This window comes from Oncorhynchus keta, chromosome 24, assembly GCF_023373465.1.
Source record: "Oncorhynchus keta strain PuntledgeMale-10-30-2019 chromosome 24, Oket_V2, whole genome shotgun sequence".
NCBI lineage: Eukaryota > Metazoa > Chordata > Actinopteri > Salmoniformes > Salmonidae > Oncorhynchus > Oncorhynchus keta.
The window spans coordinates 36,328,539-36,355,527 of record NC_068444.1 but is presented as its reverse complement, the minus strand read 5'-3'; the positions used below and the strand labels follow the sequence as shown (position 1 = coordinate 36,355,527).

At 44.0% G+C, this 26,989-nt stretch overlaps 1 protein-coding gene across 1 annotated transcript in view; it reads right to left on the bottom strand.

The window, feature by feature from the left end:
• pcdh15b (protocadherin-related 15b) overlaps positions 1-26,989 on the bottom strand; it is a 219,146-nt gene that overhangs the window by 91,702 nt on the left and 100,455 nt on the right. The window contains exons 11-18 of the mRNA XM_052478256.1: positions 24,108-24,216; positions 23,416-23,528; positions 17,208-17,414; positions 11,312-11,446; positions 4,875-5,024; positions 3,735-3,928; positions 1,797-1,929; positions 1,278-1,357 (exon numbers count right to left, since the gene is read on the bottom strand). Coding sequence (XP_052334216.1) covers positions 1,278-1,357; positions 1,797-1,929; positions 3,735-3,928; positions 4,875-5,024; positions 11,312-11,446; positions 17,208-17,414; positions 23,416-23,528; positions 24,108-24,216 — 1,121 coding nt within the window. The remainder of the gene's footprint in view (positions 1-1,277; positions 1,358-1,796; positions 1,930-3,734; positions 3,929-4,874; positions 5,025-11,311; positions 11,447-17,207; positions 17,415-23,415; positions 23,529-24,107; positions 24,217-26,989) is intronic.

Below are 26,989 nucleotides of genomic sequence, written 5' to 3'. Positions count from 1 at the left end.
TGTTCTCGGGTCCGGGTCCCCATATTATTATACTTTTTTGTATTTTACCCCCCTTTTCTCCCCAATTTTGTGATATATGCGCCAGTAACATAAAGGTTGTTGGATCAAATCCCTGAGCTGACAAGGTAATAATCTGTCGATCTGCCCCTGAACAAGGCAGTTAACCCACTGTTCCTAGGCCGTCATTGTAAATAAGAATTTGTTCTTAACTGACTTGCCTAGTTAAATAAAGGTTCAAATAATACAAAATGTAAATAAAAAATATATATCTTCAATTACGGTCTTGTCTCATCGCTCCCCAACGAGCTCGGGAGAGGTGAAGGTCGAGTTATGCTTCCTCCGAAACATGACCTGCCAAACCGCGCTTCTTAACACGCGCCCCCTTAACCTGGAAGCCAGCTACACCAATGTGTCGGAGGAAACACCATTCAACTGACGACTGAAGTCAGCCTGCAGGCGTCCGGCCCACCACAAGGAGTCGCTAGAGCGCAATGAACCAAGTAAAGCCCCCCTGGCCAAACCCTCCCCTACCCCGGATGGCGCAGGGCCAATCGGGTGTCACCCTATGGGACTCCCGGTCACGGCCGGTTGTGACACAGCCTGGGATCAAACCCAGGTCTGTAGTGACACCACAAGCACGATGCAGTGCCTTAGACCGCTGTGCCACTAGGGGGACAGGGTAGCATTTTTTATAAATAAATCAGGGCCATTCAAGCTCTGGGTCTAATTGTTGAGTATGAGTAATAGCTCTACTCCATAGCCCCAGGGGGAGAAGGCTTCCTTCGCCGCTAAACATAGAACAGTGCTCCCTAAAAAAAATTCCAGCAAATCTTATTGCAGGCTTGGATTAAATCTATGAAATTGTAAGAGGAAATATTTACTCCAAGCCAAGGCACCAATACTTTTCCCGCCAATACCAAAAGTGAAGCTCAGAGTAACCTTGGGACGACTACTGTATAATCTGATATTTGGTCTGATTTTCAAACTGGGAGAGAATTGTTTTGGTTTTTATTCATTTATCACTTATTAATTATGTATTTGAGATGCTAGGGAGAATTGTATCTACATTTTCAGCCCCTCGTGTCTCGCGGAGAGCTTCTGAGAGAGCAATTCAGTTTACTACAGATCACACATCATGGCAAAACACAATCCAAAACCCTTTCCCCTATATCGACTCCTCTGTAACAGGGTAACACTACCGCCGGCAAAGTTTCATGAATAAATCCTCCACGATAATACAGGTAGGTGTTGTTGATGACTAAAATAAGCTTACGCACGTTCGGGAGAGCTCGAAGAGGTGGTGGGAATCTCCGCTCTGGATGCTATAGGTAATAGGATCTCTTTCACGGTCCTTCGCCTGTGGAGACACAGAGACAGAGAGCCTTGTTCATGTCAAATCAAACCCAATTGCACAACAGACAATGAAGAATTCTAAATGACTTTACTCAGCAGTATCCGGGTCCATTTCTAGTTGATGCATTACAAACAATAGTTTGGTAGTATTAGCGGACAACAACACAGTAGTGACGTCTACAGTCTGAGTGGTCTAAATAAACAGCTCAAACCATTTCTTCTCAAACAGAATAGACAGTAACATTGGTCTCAGTCCCTTTTAGTACAGACTAAAAAAGAAGCCATTGTTAAGAGCTCATCAGCTGTATACACGAAATGTTCCGAAGGGGATCCCACCGCCGACGCCAAATGTCACCCTCTAGATAAGAGTTCAGAGTTCATCACGCTAGGTCTGAACTAAAGAACAGTGTGGTATTGTGAAGAAGCCTCGTCCCCAGGCTCACCTGCAGGTGGAGGAGAGTGGCGCCGGTCCTCATGGCCTCGCTGACCTCCAGGCTGTAGAGGAAGCGGGGAAAGCGTGGGGGGCTCTGGTTGTTGGGTGGGAGCACCTCAATGTACACGGTGGTGATGGAGCTCCTGGGAGGGGAGATAAGGATGGGGGATGGGTGTTCAATTAATTCTGGTGGTAAAAACCCAGATGAACGCGGGTTAAATTCGTTGGTGTACATTTTTACAATCAAGAAGCACTTTTATCAACTTTAACTGTCCTCCAAGAGCTTAGATTCTGAAAGACCGAGACTGTGGGAGGGTTTTGTTTACAGTATGACACTTGGTGTGTGGGATGTAGGGTACACACAGATGCAATGTTATTGGCTGTGGGTGTTTGTTTCGGGTTTGTTAGGGTGTGTTTTGAAAGAAGATCCATATGACTGTAGATCAAACAGCTGCTGGGTACTGTACGTAGGCTGAAATCCAGAGTTGGCCGAAAGAGCCACGTCCATTTGCGACATTACAAAAACAAAGACGTTATTTCAAACAACCAACACTGTTTCTTCACTCAGACATCATTGTACGCGCGAACGAACAGCGTCGCTGGATGCTGTTCTCACCTGGTTCATCACCAAACAAAAGTGAAATGACATTTGTGTACAGAACATTAAGCCCCAAGTGTCTGAGTCGGGCCTGAACATAAACATCATTGAATGATTACAAACACTTTTACAAGTCAATTTCAGAAAGACAATATGGGGGACTTCTTGAGACTTGTTATTTGAAGACTTTTTCCCAATGGGGCATGAATCAAAACCTGCTAAACATGACTCAAATGGTTTTGATGGATCGGCAGCATGTTCTGATCCTATACATGCAACAAACAGTGCCCTGTAAGCCAGGGCCAACTCTCCCTCTCGTAAAACTTTGAACCTGAGCAGTGAAATGTTTCGTTTTTTTTTCTCTGGGTTTTCAACCGTCCATGGTTGAAGCTCCATCTGGCCAATGCAAATAATTACACACCTGCTGGCTTTGCTATTATCAGCATTTATTTCCCTGCTCGACAAGATGGCACTCCAGACTTTTTACGTATTCACACCCCTAATAATCATCATCACAGTTTTAATTTTGTGTCTCTGTCCTTTACTTCTCAAAAGAAAGGCTTCCAAGGTTCTTTGTGCGATGAAACTTTTACCTGGCCGTGTTTCAGGGAAGACGAAATTCCAAAAACTGCTGCCACAGAAACCCCCCAGTGAACTAAGACCACAGAAACCCCCCCCAGTGGACTGAGGCCACAGAAACCCACCAGTGAACTGAGGCCACAGAAACCCCCCAGTGGGTGCCTTAATGTTTTTCCTATTGAACTCAGGCACCAGTTAGTTCCCAATTCACTACATTTCCTGCAAAAAAATCTCTTTCTATGTTAGTGTATTGAGCTATATTGATTCTGTGGCCACCAAGCATTACAGAGGGCACAAAGGCGACACAGATTGAATTGAGTTGGGAGGGTGGGCATTGCCAATTATTGTGAAAAGCCTCTCATTTCCGCTTTGGGTACCAGATGGGTCAGTCCTGAGAGTAATATCTATCAGCACATTGTTACAGGGATATTTCCACAGCAGAATGTGTTACCCTGCAGAACACTATCGATTTAAGAGAGCAAGAGAGAGGGGCAGAGAGAGAGAGATACATAAAAAAGGGAGAGGGGGGGGGTGACAGAGGGAAAGAGGGAGAACGGCAGCAAGGGAGGGAGGCTGTGGCTGCTGCAAACGCAATGGAAAGTACCTGGTCCTCTGTGGCTCTCAGCCTTTACAGTCTCCACCAGTTTCCAGCCACCACCACCACTCTACCTCTCCACAGCCCTGCTCAGTCTCCCCAACACCCAGCCCTCCCCATCCTCCCCTCCAGCCTCCCATCCCTCGGGCCCCCCCAGGGCTCCCTAATAGCCTCACCTCCTCTGGGACTCTGGGCCGTTATCCATGGCCTTCACGGTCAGGGAATAGGAGCGTCCCACGGCCAGGGAGATGCCAGGCATCACAGTGATCACTCCCGAGCGGTTATTGATGGCGAAGTGGCCTTGATTCCCCGCCAGGATCTTGTAGGTCACCAGCCCGTTGGGGCCCTCGTCAGCATCCAGGGCCGTCAGCTGAAAGGGATACAGGAGAGGAGCCACATCATTTCCCCGTAAGTCTCCATCGACAGTGTCCACAGTCGTCCTAGGCCCAGGGACATCACTAGGGGAAGGCAATCTATACCAATTTTCCCCCCACATTTCAAGGAACATGCAAATTCAGCGCTGATATTATTCTTAAACATATCTAATGCGTAATTAAACGTCTCGTGTTCGGGGCGTATTACAAATCAATAGCATATATAGTCAGCAAATTTGAAATAAGAAGGTAGAGACTACTATCAAAATCAAACACAGAAATACCTTTTAACATTAGCATCATCTTATTATTATTATTATTATTATTAACATATAGTACTTCATATTCAACACACTGTGATGTGTAAATAAGTGGCCACACATGAATAGAAACCTCAAAACATGAATGTGTTTAAAACAAACAGAAAGCTACAGTATGTGACTAAACAAAAGCATGACTACAACATCTTTAGTGTAATTTTCCCCATATGCCATTCTAGGACTTTACGTACTGTAACTCAAAGATGTCTCTGACTCATTAAGTCATTCAGCAGACAAAGAGTTAACTCATAACTGTCCTTATCAACGCATGTTTCTGAAGCCTAACCAGCCTAACCTGGCTTGCTATGAGAGGAAGTCTTCTGATCGGAAACAGAGATTTAACTGCCTGGACTTGACCTTTTCTGTCAGTCTTTTGTTCCCTGCGACTGAACTGGGCTCATGCTCAGACTGCAAAACAGGGGTTATAACAAATTACCCACAATCTTCCCTGGGCACAGAGGGGAACAGCCTCTGGCAGCAGCCTGCTGAGAGCTAAGCCAAACAGTCTGCTGCCACAATTATTCCGGCTATAATTCATTAATAAATTAGGTTTACTAACGCTATTACTCTAAGTGGGTGGTTTGTTTGGGAAAACAGCGAGTGAGTATAGCGTATTGATTACCTGTAATACTGTTTCCCCTGGCTGAATGTCTGTGTAAACATGAACACTGTAGGAGGAGTTGAGGAAGGTTGGTGTGTTGTCGTTGGCATCAATCACTGTGATATGAACGGTCACTGTAGGGCTCTCCTGAACTCCGTCTGAAGCCATCATCTATAGAGAAGAGGGGGGGGCAGGAGGGAGAGAGAAATGATCAAACACCTTCAGAGAAACCATTGAGGAATGAACTTTTGAACAGCCTGTTGAGAATATCTAGGAAACAGTCAAACAATGCTAATGCATGATATACTGCATGTATACAGTAGAGACACTATATAACCCATGACATGTTCTGTCATGTCACGAACAACGGGTTAGACCCGGAGAGTCACAGTCACAGGAGAGAAAAGGAAGACAAGGATGGTGACCAATGGTAAAAAGAAAATTGCAAGATTGAGAGCAATAACCTTACTAAAAATCAATTTACACAGAGATATGAATTCATCACACTGACTAAACAGGGCCTATTGGCTTAAAAACGACTTACAGTAATGAAGACTACACTGCTCTTACAACTCTAATCATGATTGGCATACCAATGTTGTTTTTTCATTAGATAAAGTGAACAGACCCTTTAATGTGCCTTTGCTAATTAATACTCTTAAGCTTCACTAGTGTGTGTGTGTGTGTGTGTGTGTGTGTGTGTGTGTGTGTGTGTGTGTGTGTGTGTGTGTGTGTGTGTGTGTGTGTGTGTGTGTGTGTGTGTGTGTGTGTGTGTGTGTGTGTGTGTGTGTGTGTGCGTGAAGCAGTATCTGACTGTGAACTTCCACATAGAACACAACCGATCACATGGATAAAACAAGACTAAGATTGTTTTGTTTTTTTAAAAGGAAAAAAAAGAACACGCTAACAAGCATCAAACAGCGGGAAAAGCACAATGATCCTCAGTTGAGCCGGAGATAAAACACCATTTGTCCCACTGGGATGTTCAAAGCTCTCCCCCATTAACTTTTCGAATTAAAGCTACTTATTTTGCCACCATTGTGATCTTCCGCACAAAACAATGGCGGAAGCAGCTAAAAAAAAAGCCCACAGGTAAACACAGTGGTAAGTGCTAGCGGAAACCGGAATCCAGAGACATCCCTTTAGTATTTCTTAATGTCTATAGTGCTTAGCAACACCACACTTCAAAGTCTTGACAGGATAGCGCTGCGGGCTCCTCCACTGTTCCAGCAGGATGTGGCGGTGGGGAGAGAAAACGTCAGTGTTGTTTTCTCCTCTGAGTTTCCCATGCAATGCTCTACCCTTGACATTATGAGGCTCTTGTCTCCGTTTTAGTCTGAGACAAGTTAGCACTATAAAAACCTCTACCAGCTCCCAACAACATAACAGTACAAATCCTCATGGCAAGACAGAGGCAAAATGATTATTTTAAGCACTAAGCCATCATTAGGTGGGTAGTGGTTGTTGTAGCTGTGGTTGTATTCTGACTGGCGGGAAGGGTGTCTTTCAGGGTGGGTAGCATAACAGATTCAGTGCCATTTGTCATTTGAATGAAATCAAGTGAACATACGCTGACTGAATATGTATCGGAATTAAAAACCCATCGAGACACATCCACATGGATATCTTCATGGTAATGATGGAGAGGGGAAACACATTGAGGCGCTGACTGACTAGGAAGCATTCGTATGTGAGACTAATCCATAATTTAACTCAGCATAGTAACTCCCAGACAAGCGTGCTTGTTCTCAGTGTTTTAATCATTCGGTGACTGCCAGGACAAGGCCAACTCCAAGTGATCGAAATGCTAACAGAATGCTAAAACCACGTCCCACAGAATTAGGGCTGAAGGGAGCAGCACACCAATATTTGCATTCAGAGAAGTCTTCTGGATCTTCTTTGCACTATTATTTCATATTCTGATGGTTTTTGACAAAAACAGAGTTGATCCTGCTGTATTAACATACTGTCAGACAGGCACAGTCAATCGATAAGACATTGCCTTATCAATAAAAATGGCTGCCGGAGGGGATGGCTGCTATTTTACAGGCTCCAAAACAAATGTGCTATTTTGTGTGTTTTTTCACATTTGTTTGTAACTTATTTTGTACATAATGTTGATGCTACCGTCTCTTATGACCGAAAAGAGCTTCTGGATATCAGAACCGAGATTACTCACCTCGAACTGGGCAAAGATTATATAATGTTGCTCCCAGACAAATCCCTGTCATTTGCATAACGAAAATAAGGAAATACAGGGGGCGGGGATCAGTGTGCCTTGTGAGAATTCACCGGCAAGAGGGTAACCCGGCTCTACCATCCGTTCTATTGGCCAACGTGCAATCACTGGTGAATAAACTGGATGAGCTCCGTTCGACACTATCCTACCAATGGGACATTAAAAACTGTATTATCTTATGTTTCACCGAGTCATGGCTGAACGACGACACAGTTATTATACAGTTGGCTGGCTTTTCTGTGCATCGGCAGGACAAAACAGCTACATCCGGTAAGACGAGGGGTGGGGGTATGTGTCTATTTGTCAATAATAATTGGTGAGCAATGTCTAATATTAAGGTAGTCTCGAGGTATTGCTCGCCTGAGGTAGAGTACTTCTTGATAAGCTGTAGACTACACTATCTACCAAAAGAGTTTTCATCTATATTTCAAGTAGCCATCTATTTACCAACACAAACCAATGCTGGCAGCAAGACCGCACTCAATGAGCTGTATAAGGCCATAAGCAAACAGGAAAATGCTCATCCAGAAGCAGCGCTCCAAGTGGCCGGGGACTTTAATGCAGGCAAACTTAAATCCATTTTACTTAATTTCTACCAGCATGCCACATGTGCAACCAGAGGGGAAAAAAACTCTAGACCACCTTTACTCCACACACACAGACACATATAAACCTTCCCCTCACCCTCCATTTGGAAAATCTGACCATAATTCTATCCTCCTGATTCCTGCTTACTAGCAAAAACTATAGCGGGAAGTACTAGTGACTCGCTCAATACGCAAGTGGTCAGACGACGAGGATACTATGCTACAGGACTGTTTTATTAGCACAGACTAGAATCCAATGCCGGTCGGATGTGGAAGGGTTTGAAAAATATTAGACTACAAAGGGAAACCCAGCCGCGAGCTGCCCAGTGATGCGAGCATAGCCGACGAGCTAAATGCCTTTTCTGCTTGCTTCGAGGCAAGCAACACGGAAGCATGCATGAGAGCATTTAAACAGGTCATCATTCACAAGGCTGCAGGGCCAGACAGATTGCCAGGACGCGTACCCAGAGCATGCGCCGGACCAACTGGCAAGTGTCTTCACTGACATGTTCAACCTCTCCCTGACCGAGTCTATAATACCTACATTATTCAAGCAGACCACCATAGTACCTGTGCCCAAGAAAGCGAAGGTAACCTGCCTAAATTACTACCGCCCCCTGGCACTCATGTCAGTAGCAATGAAGTGCTTTGAAAGGCTGGTCATGGCTCACATCAACCAAATCATCACAGAAACCCTAGACACACTTCAATTCGCATACCGTCTGAACAGATCCACAGATGACGCAATCTCAATCGCACTTCACACTGCCCTTTCCCACCTGGACAAAAGGAACACCAGCATTCTCACACCTATGTGACTACAGTTCAGCATGCAACACGATAGTGCCCACAAAGCTCATTACTAAGCTAAGGACCCTTGGTCTAAACACCTCCCTCTCCAACTGTATCTTGGACCTCCTGACAGGCCACCCACAGGTGGTAAGGGTAGGCAACAGCACATCTGCCACGCTGATCCTCAACACAGGGCCCCTCAGGGGTGCGTGCTTAGTCCCCTCCTCTACTCCCTGTTCTCCCACGACTGTGTGGCCAAGCACGACTCCAACACCATCATTAAGATTGCTGACGACACAGTGGTGGTAAGCCTGATCACTGACAACGATGAGACAGCCATTTGGAAGGAGGTCAGAGAACTGGCAGTGTGGTACCAGAAAAACAATATCTCCCTCAACGTGAGCAAGACAAAGGGGAGGATCGTGGACTACAGGAAAAGGAAGGCCGAACATGCACCCATTCACATTGACGGGGCTGTAGTGGAGCGGGTTGAGAGTTTCAAGTTCCTTGGTGTCCACATCACCAACAAACTATCATGGTCCAAACACACCAAGAAAGTTGTGAAGAGGGCACGACAACGCCTTTTCCACCTCAAGAGACTGAAAAGATTTGGCATGGGTCCCAAGATCCTCAAAAAGTTATACAGCTGCACCATCGAGAGCATCCTGACCGGTTGCATCACCGCCTGGTATGGCAACTGCTCAGCATCTGACAGTACAGCCCAGTATATCGCTGGGGCCAAGCTTCCGCCATCCAGGACCTATATACTAGGCGGTGTCAGAGGAAGGCCCAAAATATTGTCATAGTCAATTGTCAAAGTCATAGACTGTTCTCTCTGTTACCACATGGCAAGCGATACCAGGGCGCCAAGTCTAGGTCTACAAAGCTCCTTAACATCTTCTACCCTCAAGCCATTAAACTGGTCAACAATTAATTAAATGGCCACCCGGAGTATTTGCATTGACATTTGTTTTTACACTGCTGCTACTCACTGTTTATTATCAATGCAGTCACTTTACCCATGTGCAAATTATTTTGACTAACCTGTACCCCCGTACATTGACTTGGTACTGTACCCCCTGTATATAGCCTCCTTGTTGTTATTTTATTGTGTTACTTAAAAAATGTTAATAATAAAATATATATTCTAAACTCAATTTTCTTAAAACTGCATTGTTGGTTAAGGGCTTGCAGGTAAGCATTTCACAGTGAAGTCGACACCTGTTGTATTCTGCGGATGTGACAAATAATATTGGATTTGATTTCATTTGGATTTGATCAGATTGCTAAAAAAAAAGAATGTCTCTCAATTCTTAAAACAGAGTGGTAAAGGTGAGCAGGAAAAATGAAACTCTAAAACCTCCAAAGTTCTTAGGACAAATTCCAATTATGGTTTCTGATGACATGGCACTTGGCAATTTCAAACCCTGACAAGACTACGGCTCTCAGGCTGAATGATACAGCTGTTAGGCGACACTTCCTCAAATAAACAGGTCTATCTGATCTGGAGGGAACAGCGAATAACCCGGTGCCAGTTTGAGCTAAAGGAAGAATACATCATCAAACATACTGAGGAATAGTACTGAGGTTAGCAGTGTGCTGTGCTGACCTGTGTGTTGCTGTGCTGTTCTCTGCTGAGCTGAACTATTCTGTTCTGAGCTGTGCTACGGCTTAACTGTTTTGTGCTGAACTCTGCTGCGCTGTGCTGTTCCGTGTCATGCAGTGGACTATACTGAGCTGTTCTGTGCTGAACTATGCTGTTCTGAGCTGTGCTATTCCGTACTTAACAGCTCTGTGCTGAACTCTGCTGTGCTGTGCTGGACTGCGCTCTGCTGTTCGGTGCTTTATCATGGTCTTCCAGCTGGTAACAGTGCACTAGCCAGCCGCAGAGAGTTTTACTCTTGCATGAAAGCTCAGTTATTGGTGAGTATTGGTTTCATTATTGAAACTTTGTAGGCGATGGCTCAGGGGATTGCACAAATACTTAATGAGAGGCTACCGCATCACATTACATTAATCAGTCACTGTTATCTTTTAGCACAGTAACATTTTTCAACGAGTGCTTTTACAGTGATTGCTTTCACTTTTTACTTACATATTGGAGTATGTTAGCCTACACAAAAACACTCACACACACACACACACACACACACACACACACACACACACACACACACACACACACACACACACACACACACACACACACACACACACACACACACACACACACACACACACACACACGCCCTGTGCCAACTGGTTGTCTGGGCAGAGGGAAGCGGGAGACTTTGGTGTGAGCAACAATAGAGGATTATTACTTGAAGACGAACACCATTGTTCTATCCCAATGGTCATAAAGTTTGGGGAAAGATTGTGATGCACCCCATCATTACTAGATAAAACCTAAAATAACCCTGCATGCTGTTGGCTGAGGATACGATGTGGAAGACATTTTTACAAAGGATAGGACTATCTCGCACATTTAAAAAAAAAAAAAAAAATTGGCCAGAAATTTCAGAAGCGTTGGCAAACTAGTTACTATGGGTATAAAAATCGCAGCTATGAATTTCAAGGAGCAAGAAAATAAGTATCTTGCTGATTCAATAGTGTATATGTAATAGTACTGTACTGACATACCTATTGCCATTCTAGCAGTGTTCATGAGCTTGCTACAAGACATACTGTATATGGGCATTAAAGGACAAGTGACTGAATAACAGTTTATGATGTACTATTTCGTTTGACAGGTGCTAACTTAATTGTGGGGGGAGAAGAAGAGAGAGAGAGAGAGAGAGAGAGAGAGAGAGAGAGTAGTGTTCAGCTCGAGCTAGCCTTACCGTGAACATGTAGCTGTCCTGCTCTTCACGGTCCACGGGCTTCAGCAGTGTCAGGTAGCGAGTAATCCCCGAAGGTGTCAACGTGAAGATTGTGTTGTAGTTGTCCAAGGATATCTGCACCATGGGATCTTTCATCTTCAAGGGAAGGAAAATAAATCACTGAATTTTTTTTTATTGGCAACAACAAGTCCACAAACAACAACTGATGGACTGGAGTCCCATTGATGAAAGCAAGGTGATGAAACCTAGTCAGTCAGTTTCAAATACACGTTTTGGAGACAAAGGAAATATATGTGAGGATAAAACACTCATAACAGTTGAACTATGAAGTCATCTGACAGGTTTTTATTTCTTTGCCTATCAAACCATTTCGTTTCCATGAAATCCACCGTGGTGTTGAATGACATTGAAAAACAATTACACAGCTCTTTATACGATGTTACCATGGCACTGATGTTGGTATCCGTAGCATATTTGCATGACAAAGTATACGAAGGATTTGTTGTTATCAATGCACTTTCTCTCCACGGTATCTGTATGGCTGTGTTGCGGGGTCTGTTGTGCCAAACTAAACGGGCTTTCGAATGTTAAACCCCATACCTTTCCCTAATTCATCTGAAGTCCTGCAAGGCTTTGTAGTCCTTGTGTTCTGCACACACAGCAACACCTGGTACATTTGTGTATGAATACAGACCAATAATGAAAAGTCCAACCTCATCCACTGCCTACCCATGCAATAATAGCGTCTGCATCCGAAATGGCACCCTATTCACTATATAGTGCACTATTTTTCGACAGAGCCCTATAGGAATCTCTATGGACTATGGTTGAAAGTAGGGCACTAAAGTGAATCGTTTGCCATTTGATAAGCAAGCCAGTCCTTTTAATACAGGCCCATTCCAGACAGGCGACAGCCTTCATTACTAATATGCACCCCTCAGCACTGTGGATATTGTTGATGCTGCTTTAGAGGATATTGAACTTACACCGCTGCCCCTCTGGGCGGAGGGAGACATAAATAAATTGAGCTGCGGCAAATAAAAGTAATTTGAATAATAATCACCACAGACACTTAACAAATGTCTGGGTGAAAGTAAAGGTCCCCTCTCCCAATGCCCCCGCACAGCAGGAGATGACACAGCTTCCATCAGCATGAGGTTTCCCAAAATAATCCAACTCACATGGACTTTAGCCTGCTCCAGATCGGAATGTGAGAAACAACTCCACTAGACCAGGCTAAACCCAGAGTGTATACGTATATACAGCACATATGGCACTAGTAACAACTATACACAACTATATGCCTTATCAATGTAATACAGACATCCATGTACTGTGGGAAACAAGTTCCTCGGGTCAGAGAAAAACAGATAATTGCACTTCAAAGTCTAACCAAGCTAGCTACAAATGTAAACAAAAATCTATAAACGAGGCGTGAAGCGGAAATCATGTAAATAGAAGAATTGGAGGGTTTGAAAAAAAAGAGGCTGAAAGGCAGAAAAAGCGAGAAAGAGAACTTCACACTCGTAATCACCAATCACTAATGCATTGGCTAATAGCTACAGGTTCATCACCAGGGAGGAGCTGAATTAAGAACAAACCAAAAAGTGTGATTGGGACAACCTGCTCAACCAATGACAACTTGGAGATGGTGTTACAATCACGTTAAAATGAAAGTCATGTGTGTTTTTTGCTGATTCATTCCTATAGTATCATCTTGAAAGCCAAATACCTTATTTGCAGCTGACATAAATGGATCCTGGAACTCTACCTAGACAGTCACTTGATTCTATGTACTGTAACAAGGTTAGCTCGTAACCTCTCTGATCTCAACCTCTGCTCTCTTATCAAGATCTACAGCACTATTCCAGAGAGAGTGAGTGCGATTTTTGAAATATTTTTATTTATTTCACCTATATTTAACCAGGTAGGCTAGTTGAGAACAAGTTCTCATTTACAACTGCGACCTGGCCAAGATAAAGAAAAGCAGTGCGACACAAACAACAACACAGAGTTACACATGGAATAAACAAAGATACAGTCAATAATACAATAGAGAAAGTCTATATACAGTGTGTGCAAATGAGGCAGGATAAGGGGGGTGAGGCAATAAATATAGGTAGTTGGATGGGCTATTTACAGATTGGCTATGTACAGGTGCAGTGATTTGTGAGCTGCTCTGACAGATGGTGCTTAAAGCTTGTGAGGGAGATATGAGTCTCCAGCTTCAGTGATGTTTGCAGTTTGTTCCAGTCACTGGCAGCAGAGAACTGGAAGGAAAGGCGGCCGAAGTAGGAATTGGCTTTGGGGGTGACCAGTGAAATATACCTGCTGGAGCACATGCTGCGGGTGGGTGCTGCTATGGTGACCAGTGAGCTGAGATGAGACAGGGCTTTACCAACGACGTATAGATGACCTGGAGCCAGTGGGTTTGGCGACAGATATGAAGCGAGGGCCAGCCAATGAGAGCATACAGGTTGCAGTGGTGGGTAGTATATAGGCTTTTGATGACAAAACAGATGGCACTGTCATAGACTGCATACAATTTGCTGAGTAGAGTGTTGGAGGCTATTTTGTAAATGGCATTGCCAAAGTCAAGGATTGGTAGGATAGTCAGTTTTACTAGGGTATGTTTGGCAGCATGAGGGAAGGAAGCTTTGTTGCGAAATAGGAAGCCAATTCTAGATTTAATTGTGGATTGGAGATGCTTAATGTGAGTCTGGAAGGAGAGTTTACAGTCTAACCAGACACCTAGGTATTTGTAGTTGTCCACACATTCTAAGTCAGAACCCTCCAGAGTAGTGATGCTGGACGGGTGGGTAGGTGTGGGCAGCGATCGGTTGATGAGCATGCATTTAGTTTTGCTTGCATTTAAGAGCAGCTGGAGGCCACGGAAGGAGAGTTGTATGGCATGGAAGCTTGTCTGGAAATTGGTTACCACAGTGTCCAAAGAAGGGCCAGAAGTAAACAGAATGGTGTCGTCTGCATAGAGGTGGATCAGAGAATCACCAGCAGCAAGAGCTGCATCATTGATGTATACAGAGAAAAGTGTCGGCGTGAGGATTGAACCCTGTGGCACCACCACAGAGACTGCCAGAGGTCCGGACAACATGCCCTCTGATTTGACACACTGAACTCTATCTGAGAAGTAGTTGGTGAACCAGGCAAGGCAGTCATTTGAGAAACCAAGGCTGTTGACTCTGCCGATAAGAATATGGTGACTGATAGAGTCGAAAGCCTTGGCTGAGGAGCACCCATTACCAGCTCGGAAACCAGATTGCATAGCGGAGAAGGTACGGTGGGATTCGAAATGGTCGGTGATCTGTTTGTTAACTTGCCATTCGAAGACCTTAGAAAGGCAGGGTAGAATAGATATAGGTCTGTAGCAGTTTGGGTCTAGAGTGTCTCCCCCTTTGAAGAGGGGGATGACCACGGAAGCTTTCCAATCTTTGGGGATCTCAGACGATACGAAAGAGAGGTTAAACAAGCTAGTAATAGGGTTTGCAACAACCTCGGTGGATAATTTTAGGAAGAGAGGGTCCAGATTGTCTAGCCCTGCTGATTTGTAGGGGTCCAGATATTGCAGCTCTTTCAGAACATCAGCAATCTGGATTTGTGTAAAGGAGAAATGGGGGAGGCTTGGGCAAGTTGCAGTGAGGGGTGCAGGGCTGTTGACCGGGGTAGCGGTAGCCAGGAGGCCAGCCATAGAAAAATGCTTGTTGAAATTCTCAATTATCGTGGATTTATCAGTGTCCTAGAACTTTTTGGAGTGCATCAAAGCGGGGACCCTACATTACTCATCTCATGTGTATATACTGTACTCTATACAATCTACTGCATCTTGCCTATCTACTGCATCTTGCATCTTGCCTATGCCGTTCGGCCATCGCTCATCCATATATTTTTATGTACATATTCTTATTCATTCGTTTACACTTGTGTGTATAAGATAGTTGTCGTGAAATTGTTAGATATTATTGCATGGTCGGAACAAGATGTGCAAGCATTTCGCTACACTCACATTAACATCTGCTAAGCATGTGTATGTGACATAACATTTGATTTGAGTTAGTGCACAGGATGCAAATTCCTGTTTGAAAAAGCTAGCCTTTCCTAACTGCCTGTGTATATTGGTTCCTAACTTCCCGGGGGCTATTCAATGCTAATGCAGTATGCCACAGGATGTTTTTGTGATGATCAAGGGCAGTCAGGTCTGGAGTGAACCAAGGGCTATATCTGTTCCTGGTTCTACATTTTTTGAATGGGGCATGCTTATTTAAGATGGTGAGGAAAGCCCTTTTAAAGAATAACCAGACATCCCCTATGTGTTTTAGGGAGCGTTTGACAGTGATGAGGGGTAGTCGCTTGACCGCAGACGCATTACGGACGCAGGCAATGAGGCAGTGATCACTGAGATCCTGGTTGAAGACAGCAGAGGTGTATTTGGAGGGCAGGTTGGTTAGGATGATATCTATGAGGGTGCCCATGTTTACAGATTTGGGGTTGTACCTGGTGGGTTCATTGATCATTTGTGTGAAATTGAGAGCATCAAGCTTAGATTGTAGGATGGCCGGGGTGTTAAGCATGTCCAAGTTTAGGTCACCTAACAGCACGAGCTCTGATGATAGATGGGGGGCAATCAGTTCGCATATGGTGTCCAGGGCACAGATGGGCGCAGAAGGTAGTCTATAGCAAGTGGCAATCGAAAGAGACTTGTTTCTGGAGAGGTGGATTTTTAAAATAGAAGCTCAAATTGTTTGGCTACACACCTGGATAGTATGACAGAACTCTGCAGGCTATCCCTGAAGTAGATTGCAACTCTGCCCTCTTTGGCAGATCTATCTTGTCGGAAAATGTTATAGTTAGGGATGGAAATTCTGGGTTTTTGGTGGTCTTCCTAAGCCAGGATTCAGACACGGCTAGGACATCCGGGTTGGCAGAGTGTGCTAGGGTAGTGAATAAAACAAACTTAGGGAGGAGGCTTCTGATGTTAACATGCATGAAACCAAGACTTTTACGGTTACAGAAGTCAACAAATGAGAGCGTCTTGGGAATGGGAGTGGAGCTAGGCACTGCAGGGCCTGGATTAACCTCCACATCACCAGAGGAACAGAGGAGGAGTAGGATAAGGGTACGGCTAAAGGCTAAAAGAACTGGCCGTTTGGTACGTTCAGAGCAGAGAGTAAAAGGAGCAGATTTCTGGGCACGGTAGAAAAGATTCAAGGCATAATGTACAGACAAAGGTATGGTAGGATGTGAATACAGTGGGGGTAAACCTGTGCATAGATTGACGATGAAAGAGATATCGTCGCTAGAAATATCATTTAAACCAGGTGATGTCACTGCATGTGTGGGGGATGGAACTAAAATGTTAACTAAGGCATATTGAGCAGGGCTAGAGGCTCTACAGTGAAATGAGGCAATAATTACTAACCAAAACAGCAATGGACAAGGCATATTGACGTTAGGGAGAGGCATGCGTAGCCAAGTGATCATAGGAGTCCAGTGAGTGGCTTCAGGCAGCTGGTGGGCCTTTGAGGGACGTCGTGATGGAAGAAAGTCTGTTGTGGCCCCCTCGTGCTGTGACGTCGGCAGACGGATCAGCAGGGCTCCGTGTGGTAAACCAGGCCAATTGGCAAAAAAGGTATAGTGGCCAAATAATTTGTCCGATGGGCCTCTTAAGCTAACAGTCCGATGTGCTCTAGACAGCTAGCGGGCTGCGGCTAGCAGGATAGCGGGTGGGTATTCAGCGGACGTCGCGACAGAGGAGTCAGTTGAAAAAAACCCTCAGGCGGAATTAGGTCGGTGAATGAATGACTGAAATAATGAATAACTTAATGAATAAATTAACGAATGAATGAATGAACGAAGAGACTGGTCAGCTATGGGGTCTTACCTCCTCGATGTCGTTGTCCAGAACCTTGATGCCCAGGGGGGTGGTGAGGCTGACGTCAGCGAACAATGTGGTGCCCACTGGCGCTGACTCAATGATGAAGCCCTGGTATGTGGTGTCTTGAAAGTATGGTGCCTGGTTGTTCTCATCCAGAACCTCGATCTGGAGGTTAGCAAACGCAGGCAGGGGGTGGCCGTTGTCCTGCTCTGCCTGGAAAACAGAAAACGTAAATCTGTGTTCTTATTGGACACGTTCAGGTGGCACCTTCCAGATTCACTTCACCTTAATGAACATGACTGAGAACTACTCAATAAGGGCATGTATGCAGCACTGAGGGTTTCAAAACTCTTTCTTTACAGCACAAGTAATGCTGGGTTCATGGACTAAGCTTTCCAAAGACAACTGTTATAAAATAGGGTTGAATCCAACACAAGGATACAGAAAATAACCAATTAATTAATTGAATAACATTTGATGATTTTGACAGAAATCTTTGTGAGTGATACTTATTATTCCTTTGTAATCATATTCCTCCCCAACAAACATGGAAGGACACTGGAAAATCATTAATCCTAGCAGGGCTGTTTGTTCTCTCCATCAGTGATGTTGATCTAATCTATGGCCAATGTATTTTTTTACCTTTATTTTACTAGGCAAGTCAGTTAAGAACAAATTCTTATTTTCAAAGAAAGCCTAGGAACAGTGGGTTAACTGCCCGTTCAGGGGTAGAACAACAGATTTTGTACCTTGTCAGCTCAGGGATTTGAACTTGCAACCTTTCGGTTACTAGTCCAATGCTCTAACCACTAGGCTACCCTGCCGCCCAAGCAGCACAGTTGTGTCAATACAGAGGAATGAAACCGCCTTTACAATTATTGATCATAACAACATAGAGAGAGAGAGAGGGGAGGGTGACCCTGGGCCCCTCACAAAAAAATACCCACTTTAATATGACTGATGACCAAATTAATTCCTTCATTTTTCAGCCTTTTCAGCCGGTTTTGTCATTATCCCTCCTCCATAATTGATTACTAATGCTTGACCCGTGTCTATAAATTCACCTGTTTTACGTGAACTAATTGAGATGGTGGTCGCCTGTCCTAGAATAGCCTAAACCACGTCCTGTTGAACTCCGTATGATGTCTCGTGTCCAGTCTTATTGTTCAAATAGCTGATTGTCCACACTAAACGACGCGTTACATCGGTGGCACCTGTGTTCTTTTTTTGTGCTTTTTTCATGACCGTGAACCGAATATCTGCTGACACGTGGCTAAATGCTAGCTAGCGTACCGAAGCAGCATCAGACAAATGTTATTCTCATTTGCAGTGCACCATCATCTCCCTCACTGCTAGCTGTCGGATAAGTGAAGCATGAGTATTGGACAGTACTGGGGAAGCTACTCTGAAAATACAGTTTATCAAGACACAAATTACTTCACACTGGAAGAAAATTAGAGTTAATTTATTTAAAGTTACTTTGAAAAAGTATATACTTTGTGAAAAATGATCATATCTAGATCTGAAATGTCATATTCTACAAAATGCAAGAACAGATCACTCTGGAGTCAGACGTTAACAGAATGTGTCATTTTGCCTATTAAACACAAAAAGTAGTGTGTAGTTTCATTAGTTAGCTACACCCCTCTTGTTGCTTGTTGGCAGAGAATATATTATGCAGTTTACAGCTTATTTCTTGCAAGTGTACACATTTTGTCAAGGGGTGCAAATACATTTGTGCAGTTTTAAATCAAATTTTCATGCAATTCTATACATTCTGTCATGTCTAATGTGCATTAATGTGCTATTTAAATTACTTGAATATTACTACAAAATATATGGCCTAAAAAAACGTGCTAAAAAACATTAGCTGACATAGGCTAGATGACATCACCGACAAGTTATATGGGGCGGCAGGGTAGCCTAGTGGTTAGAGCGTTGGACTAGTAACCAAAAGGTTGCACGTTCATATCCCTGAGCTGACAAGGTACACATCTGTTGTTCTGCCCCTGAACAGGCAGTTAACCCACTGTTCCTAGGCTGTCATTGAAAATAAGAATATGTTCTTAACTGACTTGCCTAGTTAAATAAAGGTAAATAAAAAGCTCTCTAAGGCACATGTGTCAAACTCATTCCATGGAGGGTCAAATAGCTGAGAGTTTTTGCTCAACCCTTGTACTTGATTGATGAATTAAGGTCATTAATTATTAAGGAACTCCCCTCACCTGGTTGTCTAGGTCTTAATTGGAGAGAAAAAAATTAGAAAATGTAGACACTCTGCCCTCCGTGGAATGAGTTTGACACCACTGCTCTAAGATATGCAATGACTGACGTGAAAAAAGTAACTGATGATGCACTGCCCAATTTTCAAAATTGCACCTTGTGTATTTTACTAGTAGGGTAGCTCAGTTATTCCCAAACTGTGGCGCGCACCCTACCCACAGTTTGGGAATCACTGTGCTACACCACTACATGGCAAGAAAGTTATGAACTACCTGAAGACACTACTACATGTTAGTTCACTACTCCCCACCATTGGTATTGGGCTGTCCATCTGTCTACAATGGCATTACTAACTAAATATTTGTTTAACCGAGGCTTTTACACATCTTGGAAATGTACGTTTGCTTAGTGGACGTAAATGGGTCTTCTCCCACCACTCTTTGCGGGCCCGAGCCTTGGATTCTACAACTTGGATCAGAGAACGATTCTAGCTACGTGGCTGCATGGGGCCACACTCGAGCGGGATGACTCTGCTCTCCGACTGCTGGTTATCCATAAATGATGGATGAAGTTGCCTGTCTGTGTGCTGCATGGGAGAACTGTTCTACCAGCTTTTGTTTGTGTGTTTGTGTTTGTGTGTGTGTGTGTGTGTGTGTGTGTGTGTGTGTGTGTGTGTGTGTGTGTGTGTGTGTGTGTGTGTGTGTGTGTGTGTGTGTGTGTGTGTGTGTGTGTGTGTGTGACTTTTTGTGTCAGTATGAAAATGGAAATGATGGAGGCCTTCAGGGTCACCACTGCACAGCTGGGCCTGCTGCGTGCATATGGACGATGCATGGGACAGCAAGTCGGTGGTTACACCAAGTTTGGACACACCTACTCATTGGAAAATCATTCCAGGTGAAGCTGGTTGAGAGAATGCCAAGCGTGTGCAAAGCTGTCATCAATGCAAAGGGTGGCTACTTTGAAGAATCTCAAATATATATATTTTTTTATTTGTTTAACACTTGTTTGGTTACTATGTGATTCCATATGTGTTATTTCATAGTTTTGATGTCTTCACTATTATTCTACCATGTAGAAAATAGTAAAAATAAAGAAAAATCCTGGAATGAGTAGGTGTGTGCAAACGTTTGACTGGTACTTGTATAATTTTCAGAACTATTTTCAATAAAATCTCCAGTTTACTGCATCAAACACCATCCTCCGCTCTGTGCCCATGTCTTGCGATGACTCAACATGGAAGCTAAAGTGTTGTGAGTAACAGCATGGTCCCCATTATCGGCTAGAGGAGTGTGTAACTGTTTAAATATGAAGAGCAACTACTTGTGTCAAAAGCACTTCATAATTCCCTGGTAGGGGAATATCAGTCGATTCGCCCCCCCTATACTGACACCTCGTACAGAAAAAAAACCACATGATTTCACATGAAATTTCACACGTGAAATCATGTGAAAACCTGGTTAAGGGAAACTTCGCATGTAATCACACGTTTTCAAGTGTCATTTCATATTATCACGTGTTGCTTTATATGTTGTCTGAATGTTATCACATTCATTTCACATAGATCACATGTGATTCACGTGCTTTTGGAACATGTGGAATGCATGTGTTTCTTCCGTAAGGGGCCTGCGAAAAGCGATCATATCAAACGGAATGAGAGGCAAATCTAAACTTGCAAAAAAGGCAATTATTGAAATGATTACATCTTCAAAGTGTTCTTCATGGTGCAGAACCAAACGCATACTCCGCAGCTTAATTGAATTACAACGGTGGGATGGTTGACTCCAAATTGGATGGTTGACTCCAAATACTCAATTACGGGTGATTCACATGTACGTCATCATCTCTCAAACTACTCCAATAGTCAATCACATACACTTATCAGTCAAATCTAATGGCAATATGATAGTCATCATTAAAGTACATGTTTCTGTCCACCAGACAACCACAGCGCCCTCCCTCCATTCTCTGAGACTATTCCTATTCCTGTACAGTATCTGGATCATACTGTGTATCTATATTTAACACAATCCCAGGGCAGTATAGAGTCCCACAGTATGAGTCATAATACCCATAAAACCTAGTGGTCAAATAGGGAAATGGTTCCAATCATTTTTTCACTATTCATTTTTCCCATAGGAGATTTTAGAAACACATAAAATAAGGGCTGGGTTTCGTGTAGGCTTACTCTGGCGTGAGGTAAATCTCTCTAGGGCAAGGTGACTTTTATAAATATATTCACCTGTATTTACCCCCCAAAAATGTAATGCTAATTAGCTGCTAACGTGGCTATCATAAAGAACTGATGCCATGATGAGACAAGACTGCCGAATCGAGGCATAGGTAAGAATCTCGGTATTAACTATCGAAGGTTAACTAAATATAGTAATTTTATCAATTGGCTACATTTCTTTAAATGGACAATTATGTGAACTGTCTTGTGCAAGTTTTACTTTGACACAATAGCTGTTCGCAAAGGTGTCAGCTAGAGATGACGTGCAGGAGCTTGCAGGGATTTGTAGTCTTGCATGATTTCTATTTTGATGTTAAATAGCATTTTCGAATCTGAGAGTAAATAGAGCTGAATATTTTTATAAAAGTCACCTTGTCCGAGAGAGATTTACATGGTCATCAAAACATCCCTCCAAGATAGGCCTACACAAAATACAGCCCGTATTTTAAGTTTCTAAAATTGCCTTATCGGAAGAATAAATGGTGGAAAAACGATTGGAACCATTTTCCTGTTTGAACGCTAGGTTTTATGGGTATTATGACACCTCCACTGTGGGGCTCTGCACAAGCTGTATTTGCAGCCTGGCAAGTTCCAACTCAATGAAGCCTAGAAAAAAACTTTCCCTAGTTTCCAACACACACAGATGCCTGTAGAAAGATAACCTGTTTTTGTTTTTTTGCCTTTGTAAAAAAAGCTTTCTCCCCAAGAAGGATTTGCACTATACACAGTACCTGTCCTTGGAGAGGGCAGACTGTAAATGGGGTAACTGCTGAGCTGATCTCTTCCTGTGGTGGGCCACCTTTCTCACTGTTAACACAGTCGTTGTGCAGGAGTCACTTCTCATTCACCCAGCCCAGTCTACCTGTCATGTGAGAGGGATCTGTCCAATATCTGGGGGGTAGCTGCCTGCTCCTGAGCTCAGGCTAGGACGGAGGGAGAGGGGAGGGCACTCACCGCTCACCTTCCCCTCACCGACTCCTGAAGCAGAAAATCTCTCAAGCACGTTGCTGGTTGATACCGCTACCAATCTGGCCGTCAGCATGCAGCAGCGCGAGCATGACACTACACACACACACACGGTATACACACATAATTCAAACACTACACACTGCTTGACTATTTAATTCACACATTTCACACACACACTGCATGCATATCTATGTCACACATGCTAGGTTGAACTGAAGCCCCCTACGTATGAACACAGTGTCATATAACCCATAGCTTGCACTGGGCTCTTTCCTCTTTGATCTGGAGTCTGAGACACCTGTAGTACAGGAGTTTCCCCCTGTGCCGATAAGGGAGCTTTATCTATATAAGCTCATGTCCATACTCCCCCCTCGGAGTGTGAGGATCCTTGTAGCATGCAGAATGTTCCTAACGGATCACCGCCCTCTGGAGTTTAAAGCAACAAGCCTCGTCGGCAGTTGTGTGTGTGTGTGATACCTGACTCATCCTGATGGGGGATTTAGCACCGCTCACTGCCTAACCTGCTCTCTCACACACACACACACACACACACACACACACACACACACACACACACACACACACACACACACACACACACACACACACACACACACACACACACACACACACACACACACACGCACACGCACACACAGCCAGTCCATCCCCAGTCTCTGCCTCTCTCTCTAGCTGTGAATTATTGGATCATTCCCCCTCTTAATCAGAATGAAAGACCATGATCTTGTCACGAAGACAGCATGCCGGGCTACAGAGCTTTATTCTTATTACCTTGATTACCAAGTCAAATCTTTGATACAGGTCCCTGTTGAGTGGTTTGAGGAGCTTCAGCTTGGCAGTGGTTCGGTTGAGAGAGAAGAAGTCGGCGTACTTCTCAGGCTTACCTAAACAGGGTACAGGGAAATAATTGACCGTCATGTTGAAGGTCAGGGGAGACGTTGGAGGCTTTATGAAAGTAAGTGCCTCTATGTTTCACCATGTTTTTAATGCCCCTTGCATTACACGAATGTGAATGTAATTCTAATGAGAAGTATTGAAAAGACTCATAATCTTTAGATATAATTTCATATTGTCAATGTATGTCAGTAAATAGAAAAATATCAGGCATCTCCTTTACTGGCCTCCCAGAGAGCCCGGGGAGCGAGATGGGAGCATTGCACAGTAGCATAGTTCCCTACAGCCCTGCACTGTCAGCTCTCATCTCAGCTCTCCACAGGTGGCCCCCTGCTCCCCTTCGCCAGAAACGCATCCCATCCTCACCCACCTCCTTCTCGTCCCTCCATTGCATACTCTCTCTCTCCCTCCCTGCCACCACCATCAGCCTTTCGGTTAGAGCTGCACTGCCGAGCCCCCACAACCACCACTCCTTACACTGGAGATAGCTATCCCCTCTGCATGACCTGGCATGGGAGCGGTACAGTGGTGACAGAATATAGATGACAGCAGTGTTGACAGGTACCTACCAATGAGGATGGAGTAGAGTATTCCTGGCCTCTCAGAGGGAGGCTGGATGTTCCTGTCCTGGTCCACGGCCTGAATGATGGGCGTCACGTTGACAGGGTTCACTTTGCTCTGAAAGGAAAGAGTAATGGTTAGTTCTATCTGTCAATACTCAGAAATGAGCCATTTACACAGTGTGGGATGCGGGGGCTTCCATTCTTAAATGGGATAAAAGGCTGGTGAAAAGAAAAGTTGGAGAATTAATGCATGGTGTGCAATCTTCACCAATTAGTTACCTTTGGGTTTCACAGCAGCGACAGCAACATAATTGCCGTGTTTCAGTTGTACCTTTAAACATCATGGTCAAAGCAGAAATTATGTAGATTGTGCTGGCTTGCTTTGCAGTAAAATGTCTATTCATAAAACAGTGAAAACTCATAAACTGGATGATGTGAGGAAGGAAATTATTATATATAATGTGGACCTCTTTATCACAGCACCCGTCACAAAAAGCAATAAACTGCAGACATTTGTTTCCTCCTGAAGCAACATTTATTTTAGTCATTTAAGAGGTTGAAACCACAAGAGAGAGAGTTGGGAGAGACCGAGACCGAGAGAGAGAGAGTGTGTTTGCGAGAGAGAGAGAGAGAGAGAACTGGAAGAGAGAAATAACGATATGGAGTGAGTAACTGGTCCTTCACTCCAAGTTTCCCCAGCCTAGGGGGAGGAGTAAATTGTCTACTCCCTGTCAGCTCGTCTGCATAGATGTGCAGAAGCACAAGCACCACGCCGGCCTAGTCTCAATCCCAGTAAATAAGCAGCTCATTTATAATTCAACTCTACTCAGAGAAACCAAGTGAAACTGCTAAAAGTGAAGATGTTAGCTGCCTGGATGCCTCTGCAATAAGGCTCCGGGATAATATGTGTGTGCCTGTGTGTGTGCGCGCCTGTGTGTCAGCATTAGCCGTACAGAGACCCCATTGGGTAATTGTGATCCCTGTGTGCTGGGAAGAAGTCTCGAGCAGCTGCTGTAAACACACGCACAGGTAGGACCATATGCTCTGGGGGCTGGTTGGCAGGAAACTGCCATTTGTGACAAACATTGACGACAAATCTGTGGCGAGCTGGAGGAGTAGACGCTGTTTCTATGAAAAGTAATTACAGACATCTTGGTTTCATTACCTGGTAGAGTATCAAGATAACAAGGAGGCAAGACATTCATACCAGCAAATGTAATATAGCCACCTGGAATAAAGCATTGGATTTAAAAGTCAAGCTCTGCATCTCCAAATGGAACTAAAGCCTTTTCCTCCTGTTACCCATTGTCGTTGATCATCATGCTTCAACACAGCCCTATGAGTAGTCATTAAGTAGCGGTGAACATGGACTCCTCTCTGCTCTGTACATCTCCCGCCTGGCTCATCATGGACCGCTGGTAACAGTCTGAGCATGGACCTTTGGCAATGATTTATCTCTGTGGGGCCCATTGTAATCTCAGCACCTGCAATTACAATGGCTCCAGTATGACTGCAGTAAATCTAATGACTCTGTGGGGCCCTCTCCTCGGTGGACAGACAAGCTATGATGATACTCCCTAAGTCAGCCCTTAGTCACTAGCAGTATGATAAGGAACTACCCCAGTTGGCAAATAACGTTCAGAGAACCATATGTTTCTTAGAGCTTGGTGAGAGCTTGGTTGTACTTTGGTTATTTTGCATACAACCGTTCCAAACCTGTCTGAGAATGGTGCTGGCTAGTTGCTTGGCTTTGAAACATTCTTAGAACATTGAAGGAACTTGACCAAAAAAAAACTTGTTGGATAATATCATTAATTTAACTGAACGTTTCCTAAAAGTTCAAACCTTGGGAATGTTGTCAAATAGTCCAGAGAACGTTAAGAAACAACGTTCTCCTGTGGGAATTTCAGTACAGGGCTGGGCAGTATACTGTGTTTTACTATACCGCTATGAATGCAACGACCGGTTTGGGTTTTTACTTGACCTTCTATAACTGTATTTCAATGTCTGGTTTGTTCAATTTGATACGCTATTCTGCCGTGTGTAGCACGTTTTTATAGTTTACTCCGCTACTTGAGTCATCTCTCTCCTCTCCCCCTCTCTCTCCATGCCGCTTTTCACACAGACCAAGCCCTGGCCCCTGTCACTCAAGGAGCACAGTTGTTGTTGCTTGACTATGAGACCACCTGCGGTCAATGTGAATAGTCAATGCAGCACATACAACATGATGCTGATGATCAGCTTCTTAATATACACTGAGTGTACAAAACATTAGAAACGTCATTCTAATATTGAGTTGGACACCCCTTTGCCCTCAGAACAGCCTCAATTCATCAGGGTATGGACATTTACAAAGTGTCGAAAGTGTTCCACGGGGATGCCGGCCCATGTAGACTCCAATGCTCCCCACAGTTGTGTCAAGGTGGCTGGATGTCCTTTGGGTGTTTGAACCGTTCTTGATACACACGGAAAACTGTTGAGTGTGAAAAACCCAGAAGCGTTGCAGTTCTTGACACACTCAAACCGATGAGCCTGGCACCTACTACCATACCCCGTTCAAAGGTAATTAAATATTTTGTCTTCACCATTCACCCTCTGAAATGGCACACATACACAATCCATGTGTCAATTGTCCCAAGGCTTAAAAATCCTTCTTTAACCTGATTAATCTACACTGATTGAAGTGGATTTATCAAGGGACATCAATAAGGGTTCATAGTTTTCACCTGGATTTACCTGGTCAGTTTATGTCATGGAAAGAGCAGGTGTTCCTAATGTTTTGTACCCTCAGTGTAAATCTACAGGTGTTCTATAATTACACTAAACAGTTAGTCTTTTCTTAGCAAAACCACTAATGCTAATCAGCTGGCTAGCGAGATAATAAATGC